The following is a 19432-nucleotide window of genomic DNA, read 5'->3' as shown; positions in this document are numbered from 1 at the left end:
CCACTGGGCCTAGGAGGGGGGTCCCGGGGGCCAGGGCCTGACACAGACTTATTGGATTTCACGGTGTTTTGCTGAGAAAATAATTAAATTATCATATTTATGATGGAGCTGCCATGGCCTCTGCCAACCACTTGGAACAGAAGGGTCAGGATTGGGGGGAGGGCAGAGAAGGGACCCAGTCCCTGGCCCCGGAGCCCATCCCTCTCCCGGCTTCTTCCTTAGGGAGTTGACCCCAGGCCCAGAGTAGGCATCTGCTGCCCCCTCCGAACCCCAGGCAGATAATGGAAGGCCTGGGCTGGAGGCAGGGACAGGAGGTGGGAAAGAGGCTGAGTGAGTCAAGGCAGGTTGCGGGCCATGACGGCTAAAACCCAGCTCCTTTCCCGCAGGCTCTCACACGGGGCTGGGAGGTCACAGCAGCCCAATCCCCCACATACCCCTCAGCCCATACTCCTTTCCTGAGAAAGCACCTCCTCCTAACTGCCCAGCTTCGAGGCTATGAAATCCTGGGCTCTGTCCCAGACCCTGGTGCTGACAACAAGGTCCCTGCACCCTGCCGCCTGCCACCCCAGCCTGCTGCCAGGACCCCCTCCTCCCTCCCACCCACACCCTACCCCCCCATTCTCTTTGGGTAATTAGATTCCTCTCAATTAGCAGATTACGATCATTACCAGCTCATCTGGCAACCAAGCTCCGCACCCACAGCTGGGGAAAGGGGGGCACCCAGAGGGGGCACATGGGGGTCATGGGCAAACATGATAGATGGTTGGGTTTCTCTGGGGCTCCAGGAATGTGGAGAAGACTGAGACCTCCCAAAGGGCAGAGCCAGGGCGGTGGGAGGTGGCCAGCACAAGGGCCCCCCCAACACTGCGTTCTGGGAGGGTCCGGTACCAGATTAGGTCTGCCCCACCGGCCAGGGGAGTAGGAGACAGACACCCACCAGGCCTCAGGCAGGGAGAACCCCCACCCCGCCAAAAGCCAGGCTAGGAGCAGATGGAGCTGGCAAAGCGGAAAACAGGCTGGGGCCGGGCTGGGCAGGAACTGAGGAAAGCAACCACTGGGTGATCCAACAGCAGGCCTGTGGCGCTCAGCCGAGCCCACCGCCAGCACCCCGTGGCCCGACCGGAATCCTTCACCCTTCCTTTCAGGATCCTTACACTCGGAGCCCGAGCCAGGCCCAGTGAAGAGGAACAGGAAGGCGGGCAAGCCGGCCGCGCAGGGGCAGGGGTGAAGGCAGGGGCCAGACAGGCTGGGAGCTGGGAGCCGGGAGCCGGGAGCCGGGAGCCTCGGGGGCCTTCCTCCCAAGCAGAGCGGCGCGAGAGGCTAAAGGCAGTGGGAGGGGGAGATTCACCAGGGCTCCAGATTCATTATTCATGAGCCCGCAGCAACGACTCCAATTTAAATGCTAATGTGGGGGGGCCTGACTCAGCTGCCCCCCTTCCACCCTCACCCCCAGCCCAGGCACAAGCCGGAGTCCGCGCTGGCTCCAAGGTTCACCGGGGTTTATTAGAGGGTGAAGAGGCCAGGAGTCCTCCGGCCACCCAGGGCGCTCCTGGCCTGTGGCGATCCTGCCCGGCTTCCTCTCCTCTGGTCCTCTCGGATGGAGGCCGGCCAAGCAGGCGGCAGCCTCAAGGGGAGCGGCTGGGAGCTGGGAGTTGGGGGGTGGGGGCCTCCTGGCAGCCCCCCTCAGAGGATGATCTGGTTGGTGAAGCTGCGGCTCAGCTCCTTGTGGGGCAGAACAATCGAGTTCAGGATGAGCACCTCAGCTGGGATCCGGACCCTGCAGCCTGCAGTGGGGACCAGGAGGAGGCCATGGGGAGGGGAAGGCCAGAGGCAAGGAGCTGGGGCCACTGCCATCGGGCAGGAATCCCTCCCTGCCCATCTGCGCCCTGGCCTCGTGCTCCCAGTGACTCACAACACGGCCTGGCACACGGCAGGCACTTTGTACACGTTTGCTGAAGGAAGAAACAAACATGCACTCGGGTATGTGTGCGTGTGCACACGCGCGGGCAACCCCCACAGGGCGAGGCCATCACCTGCAGAGTCCCAGTTCCCTGGGAAGTCGTACCTAGGATGGTGATGGCAGGCAGCAGCTTCCCATCCTTGAAGAGGCTCTCACTGTCCATGTGTGCTCGGGGGTCGTTGGGATTGGGGTCGTTGGGGGTACCCTCCACACGGGCCCAGCGCCCCACGGTGCTCCCCCAGCCCACGATGGTGTGTAGAACGCACGTGTGCTCCTACCAAACACAGTGGTATGAGCAGAGGGAGGAGAAGGGGCAGCAGCAGGGAGTGGGGGGTGTGGTCGTGCTGCTTGTGCAGCTCCTACCTGCAGCGTGGCTCCATGGAGGACAATGCTCTCGCGGAGCCGCACACCCTCACCCACGGTCACCCCCTCCCCAATGGAGACATTGGGGCCCAGCTGTAGAGAGAAACGTATACCCTAAGCCCTCAGGGCCTCGAAGAAACCCTAATCCAAACCCAAACCCCTTCATAGAACCATAGAACCGGCAAGGGGGCGGAGACTTGCTTGGGGCCACACAGGGGCAATGCAAAGCAGAGCCCAGCACTGGGAGCTCAGAAGTTCTTGGCACCAACCCACCCGTCCCCACAGCCTGGCCCACCACTTACCACTGCCGACGGGGCCACCTTAGCTGTTGGGTGGATATAAACGTTTCCTGGAAGCAGAAGAGAAGATCTGGGGGCGATGACCCCAAACCATACCTGGTTCAGTGGGGGCAAGGGTTGGGGCTTCACCTCTGAATCTGAGGTCAGCAGTCATGGCTCAGAGGGGGCTGGGGGCAATGATGAGGAAGGGGGTGTGGGGGGGCATACCTCGGATTCGTGGACCCCCGGGGGTGTGCTTGGCCAGGCGTTCTGGGTGCGTGAGCTGGTACTGGCCCAAGTAGAGGCGGGAGGCATAAAGCGCTGAGCTGGGGGGGTGGGGTCACAAAGTGGAGCAGGGGATTCAGGGCCCAGCAAGTGCCCACCCCCCAAAAGTCTCAACTCCCAGGTGCCCCAGCCACCTCAGAGAGGCATACCCTGCAGACTTGATCTGGCTCCAGATACCGTCAGTGAGGTGGACGTAGATCTGGCCCTGCCCGGCCAGGGCTGAGAACACATCCTGCTCCAGGCGGATGGTGCCCGCCCCTGGCCACAGGCCTGAAGAGTCCTCCCTGGCAGAGAGGAGATGCAGACATCATTTCCCCAGCTGAGCCCGCCTGGGAGGCCACCACCACGGTGTCCCAAGGATAGGGATCTGAGGGAAGCCCACCCCCTCCCTCTCCAGGCCTGGCCAGATCTTCTCCAAAGGGATACCCATGTCCCAGAAAACTCTCCCCAGTGGGCTTACCCACGTCACCCTTCCACCCCGAGCTGGGGTGCTATCCCAGGGGATCCCTGGGCATGGACCCATACCCATCTCTGCCCCGTGTCCAGGGAGTTCACCCAGATATAGCTTCTCCCCCACCCCCGCCCATTATCCTTTCTCCCCATCCACTCCTCCGAACCCCACCTCTGGTCACCCGCCCTCTCACGGGATGGAACGAAACACAGACACTCACCCCGGAGGAAGACAGCTGGTGAGGGCAGAGACAGTCACAGAAAGAGAGGGAGAGAGAGAGAGATGGTAGAGATGCCAGCTCAGCAGAAACAGACAGAGGCCAGGAGAGATGGAGAGAGAAGCAGAGATGGATGGGAGTGAGCGGGGCATGAGATGGGGAGCCAGGGGGGAGGCGGGAGCCAAGGCCAGGACCTGCGGGGGTGGGGGTGGGAGGGGGTGGGGGGGTGGGGCCAGGGTTCCCAGCTGACAAGAAGGACCTGGCGGGGGACTGTGGCCGGCAGGGCTCTGGGTGCTGCGCTGTGGGGGGGGGGGGAGCCGCAGCCTGACAGTGTGTGTGTGTGTGTGTGTGTGTGTGTGTGTGTGTGTGTCTCTCTCTCTCTCTCTCTCTCTGCAGGTCTCTGCGCCTGAGCGTGTGTGCGCCCAAGTGTGTGTGTTGCCGTCTGTTCTGAAAGACGTCTCCGGGACACTCAGGGCTTGAGAGAAATGGACCAGAAGGGGAGTGGGCAGGCAGTGACAGAGGAGGAACTGGGATAGATAAGGAAGAGGGACAGAATGAGGTTAGAAGGGGAGGGGACAGGAAGGCTTGGCTGGGGATGACAAGTGGAAAGGCAAAGGGAGGAGGAAGGTGAGCAGGTGGAGAGGGAGCCTGCGGAGCCTGGGGGCGGGGCTGCTGTGACTGGGGGGACGACTTGGGGTTACAGGGCCCTGGGGCCCGCCTCACAATTGCCCATCCTGCTGGTTCCGCTGGAAGACATCCCGAAGAGGCTTCAGGGCTTCCGGGGAAAAGAGGTAGATGCCACAGTTGATGACGTCACTAACAAACGTGCTGGGTTTCTCCACGTAGTGCAGGACCTGAGGACAGGGCAAGGTCCCGCAGAGGAAGGGCCCCCGTCACCATCCCCTAAGACCTTCTGGGTCGCCAGGTACTCCCGGCTGTCGTCTTCCTAAAATGCAGAGTCACTGCCCTTCACCTTCAAGTAAGTCCCAACTGCCTGTTTTTTCCCTTCTAATCCTCCTCACCTCCCAGCACCCCCAGGACACTATTCACTGCCATCGCATGCCTGTGCCTAGGACGCCCTTTCTCAGTGATTCATCTGGAAAACTCGGCCTCCGAAACCCAGTCGACATCGCCACTTCTCCATGAGCCTGTGCGTGTCCTGCCCTACAGTGAGCTTCTAGGTCTGGGTAGCCCTGGGCTCTGGCCACACCTCACCGTGACCCTTCTGTCATTTGCAATGGTTGATTTTTGACTGTCGTTCCCACTGACAGGGGTTCCTGAGAGGCAGGGATTACATTTCTTTAGCTCTGTCTCTCTCACATCTAACTAGTGCCTAATATAAAACTTAAAAAAAAAAAAAATGACACATATTTATGTGTCTGTGTCTGTTTAAGTGTATTTTGGGGGCCCCTGTGTGCTCAGTCGGTTAAGCGTCTGCCTTCGGCTCAGGTCATAATCCCGGGGTCCTGGGATCGAGTCCCGCATCGGCTCCCTGCTCAGCGGGCAGCCTGTGTCTCCCTCTGCCTGTGTCTCTCATGGATAAATACATAAAATCTTTAAAAAATAAAACAAAATAAAAATAAAGCTTGAACAAATAAAAGGGCTGTGTGAAAGTCATTAGGCTCAGGAGCAGGGAGTTTCACAAACAAGGACTGAGACCCCTCTGCCTTATTGATGACGCTCCCACCTCTGTAATTCTCAGGGCCCTGTATGGTTTCCCGCCTCTGTGCCTTCGCATACCCTATTCCCTCTACCTGCAACGCCTTCCTGTCCTTCATCTACAGGAATTTAACTCAGCTCTGGCCTTGCCTCCTCCAGGGCGCTCTCCCCGCCCCCGCCCAGGCAAGGCTGGGGTGGGCCTCCTGCTGCATTCCCACAGCACACTCACTGTGCATACATCTCCGGGGCGCTGCACCCATGGAGATTAACGTTACCCTTTGCTCTTTGCCAATCTCTCTAGAAAGGATAGAAGATGAACAACCAAGGCTATGCCCCACCTGTCTGACGGCACTGGAGCCCACCAATAGCACTCCAGCCTTCTCCGGAGGCAGAGGGGCGGGGGCATGACGACACAGAGTAAGACCCCTGTCAGCCGGGTCCCTCGCTCACCTCGTGCGTCTGCGGGTTCTCTACAATGCAGCCGTAGTTGAGGGACTGTGTCCTGTTAGCCTGAAAGACAGACACGCCACAACAATGACCTGCCTGCTCTAGGGCAGCAAGGTCTGTTTTCTTTCTTTCTCTCCCTCCCCTAGAGCACCTGGCACGTATTTCTGCCACTGACAGGCCTTCCGCAGGGGGAGAACTGACAGCTGCCCTCCCCCCTCCCTACTTCCGAGCAGCCAAAGGGCTCAGGGGCTCCGCCGCCACCTCCGCTACGTGCTGGGATTTCTGGCACATTTCCCTGTTGATGCCCATTCCCACTCCGACTCTCTGGGCTGCCCCTGCCTCCCTGACACTCTGCATTCCAAGGACTCCTCTGGATCACCCCCTTTGCACCCTCCAGCCCTCCTGGCCCCCCTCACCGTGGTGCCAAGCAGCAAGAAAGGGTGAGGCTGGCGTCTGTAGGCAGCCAACATGGCACTCAAAGGGAAGTCAGAGCAGACGTCAGCATTGAGCACGAAGAAGGCCTCAGGGCCCCCGGCCAGGATCTGGTCTCGGAAATGGTAAAGACCACCTCCTGTGCCCAGGGGCACAAATTCCTGCAGGTACCTGTCCCCCCGGGGACCCCAGAACCAGCTGGGTGAGATGGGAGGAGGCAGAAAGCATGAGCCTGGGCATCAGACCCCTCCTGCTCCCAGAAGTACACTGGCTGGAGGCCAACATACTCAGGGATTCAGAGATGCCCGAATAAGACCCCTCCTAGCGTCTAAGGGTGCAGTCTGCCAAATGCCGACTCAACCCCCTCACGAGAACTCTGAGGCCTCGGGGGTCCCACACCCACCGAACCCGCCATATAAACACCTGACAGGAAGGTTAAACTCCTGCTGGGCAGCCTCTAGAAACCGGGTAAGGGCTTCATCAGGTTGGTAGAAGCCAATGAGCAGAATCTCCTGCATCCCAGGGACCTGAGAACAAGGGAAGAAGTTGGGAGGATAAAGCCTCTGATTGAAAGGAATGTTGGTGGAAACCCCTAGACTGGCCCCTAGTCCAGAGACCACAGTTCTGGTCTGAGCTGTGGGGCCCCTGGGCACTCACGTTAGCACTCTGGCCTGTGTCTTCCTCCAGACAAAAAGGAAGTGAGAGGAATCTGTCCCTAATCTTTCAATCTTTTATGATTTTGTGGTTCCCCCCAGCCCACCCTCTACCTGAGGATGACCCTAGGAAAGATTCTGCTTACCAAGCTGCATGCGAGGATAACCCATTCATTCCCATTCATCCCCCCGCCCCGCCCAGCCCCGTATTTATTATCTGTCAATCTGCGCTTGAGATCAGCATGAGATAAGGGTACCATTTATCAAGTGCCCACTTTGCACGAGGCACTTTACCAACATCATCTCTAAGCCCTGCACCCCACAAAATAGGATGAATCACCCCCATTTGATGAGTAAGGAAACCAAGGCTCCGAAAAGGTGAGGAATGTACTCAAGTCCTTATAGCAGAGGCGGAGACTGGCCTCAGATAAAACCTTGCCTGTCCCAATGCCAAAAGCAATAAAGAAATTAGCTCCACCGAGAGCGAGAGCAAAGGTCTGAGTTCGTGCTTTGCTATCATTTCAGGTTCCTCAGGCTACAGCTTTAAATGGTCTCTAGGATTCCTGCCTGATCTCACAGTCCGTGCTTTAAAAATAGGAGTGAAATATGAAGAAGAAGAGGCCAGATGAGAGACCAGATTAGCGAAGACAGCAGGGCAGCTGCACTGCACAACTCCGGCGGACACCATTCACACTGTCATTTATAAATGGTAATCCCTGGAGTTATGCCTGGTGCGAACAGGGCACGGTTGGAAGGGGGGGAAATACAGCATGAAGGAGACAGCGGGACGGGAGGTGGGAGCGGGGAGCCTGTGGGGTTACCTGGGCACAGGCCTCAATGTGGTGCTGGATCATAGGGACCCCCGCCACTGGAAACAGGGGTTTGGGCACCTCAAAAGACAAAGGCCTGAAGCGAGTCCCTGAGACAGGAGAGAGAAGCACGTTGCAGCTTTCCACCTCCCTCTGCCTCCAACCCCCCCACCCCACCTCCCCCCTACCCCTTTCCCGGGGCTCCTCACCCTTTTGAGGGCCTCCAATCAGGATCACAGCTTTGAGCATGATGGCAATTGCTACCTAAACCTCAAATCCCAACAGAGAAATCAGGCTCAGATCCCACAGCCCAGCCCGAGAACCCCACTCGCATCCCAAGCAAACCCCAAACCCTTAGAGGGCAACACTTAGCCCTCTCACAGGATGTAAATCCCAAATTCGATATAGTCCCTCCTCGGACACACCGCCTCCCAGATCCCATACATCTCAAATCCCAACCCAGATTCCAACTGGCCTTAAAACCCCACAGTGGTTGTTTCTCCTAGTTCCTGAGATTCGCACCTCACACAATTTGACCCAACAGACTTCCCTCTGGCCATAAACAAATTCAGCAAACTCGGAAACTCAGCAATAGATCTTGTAGGTCCCCAACTTCAAAAAAAACCCCAAACTCCCTGACTCCCAACTGTTACGCTATAGACGCTGAGCCCTGAATCCCAACAGTGGGCCCTGACTGCCGAGTCTCGGATCCTGGGGGAGCCCCAGCTATTTAACTGCAATCCGGGGAGTGAATCCCAAGCAATGAAGTTCACGCCGATCGGCATCGATGAATCCCAAGTCCGAGCAAAACCCCTGCCTATGCTCGACTCCTACAACCGACCTCGAGGCGACCGACCCTGAGTCAAGGGGTTCCCTCGGCAGCGCAGACACGGGATCCGCCTCCCCGCCCGCTACCGGCCAATGGGCGCTGAACCTGGATTCGGGGGCACAACTGACTCGGCCTCATAACCCTTAGACTCGCGGAGCCAGGGGCGGCGGCACGAACACGAGGGACCTCGGAAGGCCGGCGGGGCCGCCGGGCCCTGCCCTCACCCCTCGGGCCGCCCCTCCGCAGCACCCTTTACCACTAGCACCCTGTATGCCAGCTCTGCAGCCCGCTTGCTCCTTCCGCGCACGTGTCTTCTCGCGACTCGCGAGAACTGCCCCGCGGAGTATGCCGGGAATGGTAGTTCTGACGATCCTGTAGTTTCCCGTAGCCGTTCCGAACTACACGAGAGGAGGGAGGCGGGACTTATGGGAGGACAGGGGCGTGGCCAAGGGATCTAGGGGCGGGGCTAACGAGAAAGGGGTGGGGCCTAAGAGGCACAGGCTTGGAGCTACGAATCGGACCCTGAACTGTCTAAACTGGGCCCAGGAGTCCGAGAGTAGGATCAGGGTCACAGGGAGAGGCGGGCCTCGAGACGAGAGGGGGTGTGGCCAGCCTCGGGATGGGCGTGGCGAGGGCGCGAACCGCCGCGAGTGGGTGGGGCTTGAGGTACGCGGAGAAGGAGAAGGCGGAGTCGTAAGCTCCCCGCGCCTGTCCCGCGGGGAGTGAAGGAGCCCGGACGGCGCGAGCTTAGCTCAGGTTTACAGTCTGTGCGCTCAAGCACTGGGCCAGGCCCTCTCCAGACGTTCCTGCCTTAAGGCTCCGCGACCTTGGTGTGTGCATCAGGAGGAAGCGTGGGTGCGAGCGCAGCGCGGAGGAAGCGGCGCCCCAAAGACCAGACAGGCGGAGGGTCAGAGAGAGCAGCTTTATTAAGCAAGACGGAGGAGGGTCGTGGGTGCCACCCACCCCGGGGCTGGGAGCCGGGGCGAGAGGTCCGAGCGTTCCTTTCAGGCCACGTCCACGCGAGCAAAGCTCTGGTCCATGCCCAGGCTGTTCTCCACGTACACCTCGTACTTGCCGCTGTCCTCGGGCGTGGCCCGGCGAATGGTCAGCGTCGTGGTGGTGCTGCCGATCTCGAAGAACACCCTGGCGGGAAGAGGGGGGGTGCGGAGGGCGGGCCGCGGTCAGGTTCCCGGCCCCCCGGGCCCGGCCGGTCAGCCAGCTCCGGGCCTGCCTCGCCCTCCCCGCCCCCGGCCCGGCCCGGCCCGCGAGGCTCCGGGGCCCCGTTGCGCCCCAGGGCAGGTCCCCGCCCTCGCCTGTCATCCTCCTCGATGTCCTCCCCGTCCTTGGTCCAGCCGACGTCCGGCGCAGGCTCGCCCATGATCTCCGCGGTCAGCGTCACCGTGGCGCCTTTGCGCGCCTTAGTGTTATCCGGTCCCTTTTGAATCTTCGCAGGGACTGGAAGAAGGGAAAGGGCGTGCGACCCGGCGAGGGTCCTTAGGGGTGAGGCGGGGCAGCGGCCTGTTTCCCCGGATAACACCCGGCCCTAAATAGGAGATGGCTCTAAGCTCGCAGTGTGACACTGGGCATGTCTGGCCCCTCTGGGGTTTCATTTCCTGCGCGGTTAAATCGGACTCGTGGCAGCCCTGCTCCTTCCCACGGTGGGATGAGCGCAAGCCCGGGAGCGGGGTACACCTCTCGGGGCCCCGGAGTCAGCTCCGGGCAGTGCGCAGCCCCTGGGTCGGAGCCCGGAGACCTGCGCCCTCCTTGCGGCGGGGGAGTCGGGGTGGTCGGAGCCCACAGCGGGACTTGCAGTCCGGGTCCGGGGGGGACGGGGTGCTGAGGCGGGGAGGGCTAGCCAGGCCGGGCCCCAGCCCGTGCCCCCGGCGCCTCCGGGACTTGGCCAGGCCCAGCGGGGAGCGCGCGCGGCGCGGGGAGGCGGAGGGGGGGGGCGGGGCGCTCCGCGGGGTGGCGCCGCCGCGGGGGCGCGCGTACCTTCCACGAGGATGCGCGCCGAGTCCGAGCACTGGCCGAAGGGGTTGGTGACGTTGATGCTGTACTGGCCCAGGTCGGCCAGCTCGCCGTCGCGCACCACCAGGGCCACCACGTCGGGGTCCTCGAAGACGTAGCGATACTTGGGCCCGTCGCGCAGCTCCTTGCCGTCTTTGCTCCAGCGGATGAACGGGTCGGGGAAAGCCGAAATGCGGCAGGTGAGCTTGGCCGCGCTGCCCTCGATCAGCACCACGTCCTTGAGCGGCTCCAGCACGCGTGGCGGCCCCTTCTCGCGCAGCTCCTTCCGGGACCTATCCGAGAGCGAGCGCGCGGTCAGGGCCCGGGACCCCCCGCCGCCCACTAGAACTTTAAATGTGGGGGTGGGGGGCAGCCCCAGTGGCGCCGCGGTCTAGCGCCGCCTGCAGTCCAGGGCGTGATCCTGGGGACCTGGGATCGAGTCCCCGCATGGAGCCTGCTTCTCCCTCTGCCTGTATCTCTGCCTCTGTCTCTGTCTCTGTCTCTCTCTCTCTCTCTGTGTCTCTATGAATAAATAAAATCTTTTAAAAAAATGTGGGGGTGGGGCGGGAGGGGCCTGCTCTTGAATTGTTACCCTGAAGAGAGGATTTACTCTTGTCGGCCGCCTTTCTGCACCTGCTCCCGGAGCTCTCCTGAGTCCAGTGACCCCAGCGGGTGGCTAACACTGCCCAGCGCCCACCCACCCTCACGCAGCACTGGCTTTCTGCAGCTCCAGCTCCCCTCCTCCTGACCGTCCCAGGCCCCCTCACCTGTGGCCCCGGTAAGAGGCCTGGATGCGAATGGCCGCTTTCTGGACCTGGGGGTCGTTGATATCCAGGGTACATCCCCGAGGCGGGGCCGAAGCCGCTGGTTTTTTGGCGGGAGCTGCCTTGGACATCTGGGGAGTGCAAAACAGACATGGGGTCTAGGCTGACTCAGAGACTTTGACATTCAGCCTTTCCCCTGTCAATTCAGAGCATCCCGGGGAATGGGAATGTCTGCGAATAGGGACTCACCGCGGGCGGGTGGACTTCCGGACTTGGGTGGACTAGCTGGGTAGCAGGTGGAACAGAGCCCTTCAGGAAGGCACAGTAGGAGCACGGGCAGGTGCTCAGCCCAGGGCCCTGGTTTTATACATCGCTCTTCTCCTTGCCTTGTTTGGCGTGGTTGCCCCAAGCCCCCCAGGGACCCCAGCCCCACCCCCTGACCCAAGCCGGGGCTCCTTATTTAGCCTGAGGATGTTTGGGATGCTGGCTCAGCTGCTGGGGCAGGCCCGAGGGGGAAACCTGAGCAGCTCTGGGGTGCACTTCATGTCAGCACCTGGACAGCTGGGCAGCTGGATGCGGCCCCATCCCCTCCCAGGGCAGGGGGTAACCATCCCACTCCTGGTAGTCCCAGACAAGGGCCCAGGCTGGCAAGAGATTCAGCTCCCCACTGGAGCAGCTTTACCCTCTGGGTCAGTCCCCAGACAGTTGGACAACATGCCCTTCCCTGGACACTGTCAGTTAAAGGGAACGAGTTTTGTGAGGTGTCCCTGAATGAAGCCAGAGTACCAGAGGGACTTCACTGTCCATCCAGCCAATCATGAGGGGACAGTGTGGCTGTCAGGACCCATCCAGAAGCCTTTACTCCCCCCCCCCCCACCCCCACCCCCCCCCCCCCCCCCCCCCCCCCCCCCCCGTGGAATCCAGGCTTGTCATTCCTGCACTGTGCCCCCTGGCGGCAACCTGAGATCAATCTAGAGGATGGTAAAGATTTTTGAGAACAGCATCGGGTCCTACCACCCTAGTCCCACTCACTTCCTTCCATGTGACACGATAGGGTCTGACTGGGCTGGGTCTGACTGCCCCCGGGGATGGGCATTAGTACTGACTCTCTAGTTTTAGGGTCTCCCAAGCCCCTTTTGGGTCGTAAACTAGTAGACAGGGGCATGAGACTGCCCGGGAGAAGAAGGGGTTTGGTTTGCCCCCCTGGGACTTACCTGGAGTCCAGGCTACCCAACCTAGGGAACCAGATGGAGCCTTGCTTCCACACCTTGTAACTGCCTGCCCAGGTGTAGAGCACTGTCACCTTTTGATCAGAGCAATTTTGACACAGCTCTGCTGACATAAATTACCTTTGCTCCTCCGGGTTTGGAACAAGCAGTTCACATGCCATTTTCAATGGAGATGGGAAGGGAGCTCGAGATCAGAGTGGGGACGGGAGAGGAATTTTACCATTTATCAAGATATGAGTTCAGGCACCTCATTTTTATATGAAAACACTTGCAGTGAGTAGGGGATTAAAGATTCTCACAGGCAAACTGTATATCTTCATCGCTAAAGTGACAGGTGGGCAAGACGTCCCTCTAGTCCCTTCCAGCTGGCTTGAACAGCCTGTTATTTTATGATGATGGGGCTTGCCTCTTCCCTGGGGTCCTGAGAAGCCACAGAGGCTGGGCTGGGCCAGGTTGGGCAAAAGGGTGTTTGGGCCAGAGCCAAGGGACCCTCAACCTCAATCAGCAACACACCAGCGCTAGCCCTCTCCGCCCCGGGTGGGAGGAGACTGTACTCCATTCCCTTTGCCAGGAACGGAGCTCCCAAGCTGGGGGAGAGGCGGGAAACAGCCCCCTCCCTGGACACAAGGAGAACTGGCTCCCCCCTCGCCTCCACCTCTGGGCAGGACAGCTCAGTTGTAGAACCCAGTAGCCAGTCTGTGGTCTTGCAGGGGAGCAGCTGCAGTCAAGCAGCCGTAGCACCCATCAGACTCCCTGGCATGCCACGAGGACAGGGATGTCCAAGTGCGTGTGTCCCCTGGCTCTAGGAGATGCTCGTCTGTGGCCCCACCTCAGCAGACACAGCGACCAGAGCCTCGCGCAGCTGATGCCCCACGTGCCCCGATCGGCGCTCGAACACCAAAGCATGGAGCTGGAGCTGTCCTGGTTTCTTCTGTGGCGCTTCACACCGTCATCGCGATCTCGCCAGTCATCATGATGAAACCCCTCCTGCTCCGGGGCCAGGACCAGAGCCAGCCTGTCTCTGGGGCCGCGCCAGCCTTGGGGTGTGGGCTGGCGCATTCCAAGTTGCAATGACAAATGTGAAAAGAGGTGGGGGCCACCAGAGTCTGGTTAAAGGGTAGTGGTGGAGTCCTGCCAGGCCTCCAGAAACTTCTGGTGCAGAGGCAGAAGCCCCTCCTCCCTCTAGGAATGAGGGAGAGGTGAGGGCCCAGCAGGGTCAGGGTCAGGAGCCTTGTTAAAGCTCTCACTGGATGAGAGAAGGCTGAGATGCCCTCGTGCTGGCACCCCCGGCAATCCTGTACCCCCAGCCTTCCCTCTCCCACAGATCACACGTAGGTCCTGCTGCTTGCCATTTTTATTTTCCTTGTGACAGACAAACAGCTGCACAGACAGCTGGATGGCTGGGGTGAGGGGATGGTCTGGACAACACGGGCAATAGGAATTGGATGGAAGGGAAATTTCATAAAAGTCAATAAATAAATAAATATGAATGGGAGGAAGGGCGAAGGCCACAGGGGGTGGTGGGGACCTCCTTGGGCCAGCACAGAGTGTTCAGAGCTGCATCCACTGGGACGGGGAGGACAGGAAAGTGCTGGCTCCAGTAATCCCTGCCTCCTGACTCTCCCTAGCCCTCCAGCTTCTTCTCGGGATGCTGGCAATTAGCCCACTCCTCCCACCCAACCTAGGTCCTCTCTCCCCCCCCCCACCCCGCCCCGCCTCACTGCCCTCCTTCACATGCTAGCTCTGGCTCCCTAGCACTGTCTCCATGTCCTGTCCCTGCTTCACCAACACTCACTCCCAGCCCGTGGCCCCGACACCCTGGGCTCCTTCCTTTCCCTCCTCTCCAGCTCTTCATACCTTTCCCAGTCCGTTCTCCCCTGGACACACCGTCGCTACCCCCAGAAGCTTCCTCAAGTCTCCTCTCCCTACCCCTTGGCTTCTTTTCCTGACCTCTCACCGGTTCCCTTCTTGCCCTTCCTGTTCCTCTGCTCCTGCGCCCTCACCCCACCCAGCCTGGCCCATGGATCTCGCCCTCAGGCTCTGGCCGGGGTGGCATCGGCAAAGCCCGGGGCCTCTGTCCCTGCAGGTCCATGAGGTAATAGCCCGGCTGGATGTTGCTGCTGGTGATGTCCGAAGCCCCGGGCCCACCTGGCTCTGGATGGGCCCTGGAATGTCCCGCGGCCACAGCGGAACCCCGAGTGGAAGCCCGAGGCCGGGCTGTGGTCCGAGCCGCTAGGGGCTACCCGGGTAGGAGCGGAGCAGCACCTTGTGACGGGTGGCAGCTTCGGCCCGGCGGCGCCGCTGCTCGCCCAGAAACTCCTTGAGCCGGTTGGTAGTGAAGGTGAGCGTCTGGCGGCGCAGCTTCATCAGGTAGGCGTCCTGCAGCCACGGGTGGGCCAGGCAGTCCTGCAGGGAGGGCCGGCTCCTGCCAGGCCCGGCCAGGGCCAGTGAGCCTAGAAGGCTCTGCCTCCCGCCGACCCAAGTCCCAGTCCCATTCACATCCCCATGCCAGGGATCCTGGCCAACTTGGGCTCAGTTTCCCCATCTCTGGAATGGGGAAGGTGATTCGGCCTACCTCACAGGGCTTTAGAAGCACCAATGGTGGGCTTAGAACAACCACTTAGTGATAGCAACAGCGGTATATTAGTGGTGGCCGGGGAGGAATTGGGGGATCTTTGGCTCGGGCTTGGGATTCTGAGGCGGCAATGGGGGCAGGTAATGCTGGGGGGTGGCAAGCTTGGGGCCTACTCACCAGGGATGTACTGAGAGGACCTTTCGTAAGAAGAGTGTGGCACTTTGGGAGGTGTTGGGGTAGAGCTGGAAGGCATCAAAGCGGCCCCCCACAATCCGAGCCTCTGTTTCCTGGGGGTCTGGCTCATAGAACGGGGAGCGTCCACTGAGCCTGTTGTGGAAACAGTTCAGTTGACACATGTGGACTGTAGGTCAGCTCACAGCCCCAGGGGGACGTCAGTGTGGGGGTTCAGAGGGGCACAGTGCTCAGAGACAGGTCTACTGCATGCCTGGGCTCCCCACACGCGCCACGTTGGGGAGGCTGAGAGGGACAGGGTAGAGGCGGAAGGTGCATCCTAGGGCACTCACATGATGTAAGTGAGCACGCCTGCTCCCCAGATGTCTGTGGCAGAGCCGATGGGATCTCCCTTCACCATCTCAGGAGCTGACAGGAGACAGAGGCCAAGCTGAAGCTTCCTGATGGCAGAGGAGCAGGAGAGACAGGGGAGGCCCCTGGGGGCTTGAGGAGTGGGGCAATGTCCAGGTCACAAGACCCTGGGTACAACCAAAGCAACAGGCCCTGGACCCAGCAGGCCAGATGGGAGTGAGGGTGGCCCCCGGGGGGAGATGTGGGCCACCTGAGGAACCAGCCCAGGTACTGAATGGTGGGGTCCCCAGAACCGGAGAGGAACAGTTGAGTACTGGGGTCACTAGTTCCCTCAGATCAGCACAGAGGCAGGACACCCATTCACCAAGATCATGACCAACCCCACGGCAAAGAGCCTTGGAGATCCGTCCGGCTGGTTCTAATCCCAGGCCTGTGCCTTCTAGCTCTGGGAGGCTGGCGAGTACTACACCTCACTGGCTCTCCCACTTCCTCATCCGTGAAGGGTGGCTTGTAGAGTAACGCCAAGGAGGAGAGCTAATGAACGTCAGGTACTTAGTAGGTGGCTTAAGGGTAGCTGGTTTACCTTACTTATGTATCTGTTAATCATGGACTCTCTGTCCAGTGTCACCAAACCCTGGCTCTACCATTTATAACCGACATTGGACAAATACCTAACCTCGCCACGCCTCTTTTTTGTCTGTAAAATGAGGGTAACGTTATGCCAATCTCCAGGGCTATCCTGAAGGTAAACTGAAAAAAGAAGATGCACAGAGAGGACTGAGTTGGGTGCTTGCACCTGTGTGGGTGAAGGGAGTGAGCCCTGGCTGCTGTCCCTTGGGTAGAACCCCGAGCCCCGAGCCTGGCTGGCACAGCGCCCTCACCCATGAACTCCAGCGTGCCTGTGCGGTGGCCAAGGGGCCGCAGGGCCTGGGGGTTGTAGGGCTGGGCGCTGCCGAAGTCTACAATCTTGAGGGCATTGTCAGGAGCCAGCAGCAGGTTGTCGGGCTTAATGTCCAGGTGCAGTACGTGGCGGCCGTGGAGGTAGTCCAGGCCTTGCAGCAGCTGCACCACATAGGTGGCCACGTCGTCCTCTGAATACCGGAACCTGGGGGTGGGGGCGGTGCCCAGGCAAAGCAGGTGACACCCCAGCTCAGCTCCCCCTACTCTTGCCCCTCACCCCCCCACACCTCCCAGAAGGCCCAGGCACCTGTCACTGAGCCCACAGAGGAGCTCCCGGTTCCCACAGCTCTCAGCTATGAGCACGAGGTAACGTGGGGTGATGTAAGCTTCGTGCAGGGCCATGAGCCGCTCGTGGTGCAGTGTCCGCAGCACTTCATATTCCTGCAGGACGCGCCGCTTGCCCTCGGCCGCGTAGGGCACGATCTTAGCCACGAACGTCCTCCCGGTGGCGTTCTCCCGGCATGCTCGCACCACACCGAAGCGGCCCCTACATGTGTGGGGTGGGGGAGGCGGGGAGGACACACCACACACTCAGAGGAAAGGAACAGGGACCTCTGGGGGCAAGTATGCAGTGGTTCTGAGTGTGGCCCCTGAAGTTCAGTCCTAGGAACTGTGGTTAGAGTCTCAGCTCCGCCCCTCACTGGCTCTGTACCTCAGGCCAATCCTATAACCTTTCCATCTCAGTATTCTCATCTGTGAAACAGGCGATGGTAATAGTGGTCTCTTTCTCTCTCTCTCTCAGAGTTGCGAAGAATAAGTGACATCACTTGTTAAAGAGCTTAGCACCGTGTCCCACAGAGGAAATCTGAACTCAGTCATGCCAGGCACCCGGATCTCAGCCCCTCCTCAGCCCCGTCCAGGGCAGCCTGGTCTTCTCTCTGAATGCCTGTGTTCCCTGCGTCCCACTTGCTCCCCCACTCTGTCCTCCTCCCATTCCTGGACCCACTTGCCTGGCCTTCTCTTCCAGGAAGGTGTAGGGTTTCTGCGGGGGCCCCTGTCGAAGAGTGGTGGCCTCCGGACTAGGAGAGCTGGGGAGACCACCCACAGCAGGGCTGACCACCTCCTTGGCCGGGCTGAGGCTTCGTACAGTCACCTTGGGCTCAGGAGGGGGCTCGGGGGCTGGGGGCTCAGGGGCTGGGGGCGCAGACACAAAGGAGGTCACCATGTACAGGGGAGTAGAGGAGGCCGCTGGTTTCGCCCCCGGAGGGGTGGAGGCTGGGGTTGGGGTCCCAGTGTCAGGGACGGAAGACTTGGGCTCACTCGGGGTGGCCTGGGCACTGGGTGGGGTGGGCTCTGCTTGCTGGGCAGGCTGCAGGCCCCTGTGCTTTCGTGGGGGAGTTTGGGGGGGCGGACCTACAGCCTTGAGTGAGGACAAGGCCTGGCTGGGGGGTGCTGGAGGAGACGAGGGGCTGAGAGTGGCCAGCGTAGGGGCTGCAGGAGCAGGAGTGGAAGCTGGGGTGGGGGTGGGGGATGGGGCCAGTGAGGTAGGAGAGTGAGGCGGCGGGCTCCTGGCCGGCCCTGAGGTAACAGGGGCGTCTTGGTGAGCAGCAGATGGCAGGACTGAGGAATCTAAGCAAAGACAAAGAAAATCGTCACCTGCTGCCCCGCGCTGGTGAAACCAGGGTGCTCAGGGGCCCCTCTGTTCTCTGGCCACCCCCCTACTTGCCCCACTGACCTTGCGCGCCCCTGACGACGACCTTCTCAGAGGGGTTGCTGAAAGGCCCCTGCCCGGCACGGTTGGCGCAGGCCACCCGGAATCTCATGGTCACACCAACCGGCAGGTGGGTCACGTTGTAGTAACAGTCGACAATGCCTGAGCTAACGGGGTGCCAGGCCGACTCCCCTGTGGCAGCACGGGGGAGGGGCTGAGGCCACAGGAGGGGTGGCCCAAGCCCTCCGGGCTGTGAGGAGCCCAGGGAGGGTGATGGTCCCCAGGGCTTGTGCGCCTTCCGCCCCCCACCCCCTCCTCCCACCGGCCTGACCGCCCTCACCATCCACCCGCCGCTCCAGCGTGTACGTGCAAGGTGCCCGGCTGTCTCCCGGCTTCCAGAGCACCAACGCCGTGTCCTGGTAGGTCTGGGGCACCTCAGGAGGAGCTAACTTTCCTGGGATGCCTGGCAAGAGGAGGGGAGCCCCAGTGAGCCCCTCTATGCAGCTCCAGGCCCTTCCAGCCCTACCCTACCACGTGCCATCACTGCCCCCCTCAGTCCCTGCCCCAGGCTCACGGGCCACAGCCACGGTGCAGGAGCTGGTGATGCTGCCTAGGACGTTGGTGGCTGAGCACTCGTAGAGCCCAGCATGTCGCTTGCCCGCCCGGGGGATGCTCAGCAGCTGCCGTCCATCTTTGCAGGACACGATGATCACTGACGGCTCTGATTGTAGGGACTGCTTGTCTAGGGGCCGGGAGGAGCACAGGGGGCTGCTGAGTGAGACAGCACATGGGGTCCTGCAGCGGCCCCCCCTGCCCTGAGTTGCCACCTCCCCTGAGCATCCCCTGGCCTTGGGGCCACTTGCCTACTCCCCGCCACCGTGAGAGAAGCACTCTTACCTTTCATCCAGGAGATGCGGGGTGTGGGGCAGGCCGCTGGCAGGCAGAGCAGGGTAGCTGCCTCTCCCTCCAGCAGCACCTGGTCCTTGAGTTTGATGTGGAAGACCGGGGGGAAATCTGGCGGGAGGACAGAGATAGCCATGGGTGTGTGGGAACCCTGGCTCACTGACTGGCTGAGGGAGGGGACGGCGTGTATGAGGGCTGGTGCTGCCAGTGGGGAGCAGATTGGAAGGTTGTCTCTTCTCAGTCAGATGTGGGAAGGAAAACCCCAAGTCATGCCTTCAGGAGTTTTCTTTGGGTTCAGTATCATCTTCCCTGGGTGTAGTGCTATCTTTTCCTTTCATTGACTATGAAAGATGCTTGTGAGCTATGTCATAGGTTTCTAAACCACTTGGAGCGGGGCCTGGAACGAAGTAGGTGTTC

General features: G+C 60.7%; 3 protein-coding genes across 27 annotated transcripts in view; all 3 read right to left on the bottom strand.

Annotated features, from left to right (window-relative positions):
- Window positions 1-1482: 1482 nt before the first annotated feature.
- GMPPA (GDP-mannose pyrophosphorylase A) lies at window positions 1483-8736 on the bottom strand. Of its 19 annotated transcripts, XM_025441755.3 has the most exons (15): window positions 8489-8710; window positions 7764-7818; window positions 7567-7664; window positions 6516-6619; window positions 6077-6263; window positions 5664-5723; window positions 4278-4408; window positions 3558-3572; window positions 3036-3170; window positions 2830-2927; window positions 2626-2672; window positions 2324-2416; window positions 2066-2234; window positions 1913-1952; window positions 1483-1784 (listed from the first exon to the last, which is right to left on the bottom strand). In XM_025441755.3, the coding sequence occupies exons 1-15, from the start codon at window positions 8519-8521 to the stop codon at window positions 1760-1762; spliced, it is 1290 nt and encodes a 429-aa protein (XP_025297540.2). In that variant the 5' UTR covers window positions 8522-8710; the 3' UTR covers window positions 1483-1759. The 19 variants fall into 19 exon arrangements, with proteins under 19 accessions (XP_025297540.2, XP_025297547.1, XP_025297541.1 ...); XM_025441762.3 differs by lacking the exon at window positions 1913-1952 and having other exon boundaries at window positions 7764-7824; window positions 8640-8736; XM_025441756.3 differs by lacking the exon at window positions 1913-1952 and having other exon boundaries at window positions 7764-7824; window positions 8077-8708.
- Window positions 8737-9286: 550 nt separating this feature from the next.
- SPEGNB (SPEG neighbor) lies at window positions 9287-11551 on the bottom strand. Its single transcript, XM_025442277.3, has 5 exons — window positions 11404-11551; window positions 11158-11285; window positions 10376-10683; window positions 9697-9838; window positions 9287-9526 (listed from the first exon to the last, which is right to left on the bottom strand). Exons 2-5 carry the CDS (start codon window positions 11283-11285, stop codon window positions 9388-9390), a joined length of 717 nt encoding a protein of 238 aa, XP_025298062.1. The 5' UTR covers window positions 11404-11551; the 3' UTR covers window positions 9287-9387.
- Window positions 11552-13719: 2168 nt separating this feature from the next.
- Window positions 13720-19432, bottom strand: part of SPEG (striated muscle enriched protein kinase) — a 57681-nt gene continuing 51968 nt past the window's right edge. For all 7 annotated transcript variants that reach the window (XM_025442266.3, XM_049106823.1, XM_049106824.1 and 4 more), the window contains 10 exons: window positions 19010-19126; window positions 18687-18854; window positions 18453-18575; window positions 18137-18304; window positions 17412-18030; window positions 16709-16948; window positions 16383-16606; window positions 15483-15558; window positions 15136-15285; window positions 13720-14808 (listed from right to left, as the gene is read on the bottom strand). In XM_025442266.3, coding sequence (XP_025298051.3) covers window positions 14616-14808; window positions 15136-15285; window positions 15483-15558; window positions 16383-16606; window positions 16709-16948; window positions 17412-18030; window positions 18137-18304; window positions 18453-18575; window positions 18687-18854; window positions 19010-19126 — 2078 coding nt within the window. In that variant the 3' untranslated portion in view covers window positions 13720-14615. The remainder of the gene's footprint in view (window positions 14809-15135; window positions 15286-15482; window positions 15559-16382; window positions 16607-16708; window positions 16949-17411; window positions 18031-18136; window positions 18305-18452; window positions 18576-18686; window positions 18855-19009; window positions 19127-19432) is intronic.

The sequence above is a fragment of the Canis lupus genome, chromosome 37 (genome assembly GCF_003254725.2).
Source record: "Canis lupus dingo isolate Sandy chromosome 37, ASM325472v2, whole genome shotgun sequence".
Classification (NCBI taxonomy): Eukaryota; Metazoa; Chordata; class Mammalia; order Carnivora; family Canidae; genus Canis; species Canis lupus.
Note: the sequence above shows the minus strand (reverse complement) of the source record. Positions and strands in the feature narration are given on the sequence as shown.

Excerpts from the sequence above, each read along its gene's own strand:
- GMPPA (XM_035710875.2), bottom strand. The coding sequence starts at position 8,521 with ATGAGGCCGAGTCAGTTGTGCCCCCGAATCCAG. Across the intron at positions 7,819-8,488 it reads AGTTGTGCCCCCGAATCCAG|GTAGCAATTGCCATCATGCT; the intron begins GTTCAGCGCCCA and ends TTTGAGGTTTAG. Across the intron at positions 6,264-6,515 it reads GAGTTTAACCTTCCTGTCAG|GTACCTGCAGGAATTTGTGC; the intron begins GTGTTTATATGG and ends CCGGGGGGACAG.
- SPEGNB (XM_025442277.3), bottom strand. The coding sequence starts at position 11,285 with ATGTCCAAGGCAGCTCCCGCCAAAAAACCAGCGGCTTCGGCCCCGCCT. Across the intron at positions 10,684-11,157 it reads GCCTCTTACCGGGGCCACAG|GTCCCGGAAGGAGCTGCGCG; the intron begins GTGAGGGGGCCT and ends GCTCTCGGATAG. Across the intron at positions 9,527-9,696 it reads GACATCGAGGAGGATGACAG|GGTGTTCTTCGAGATCGGCA; the intron begins GCGAGGGCGGGG and ends TCTTCCCGCCAG.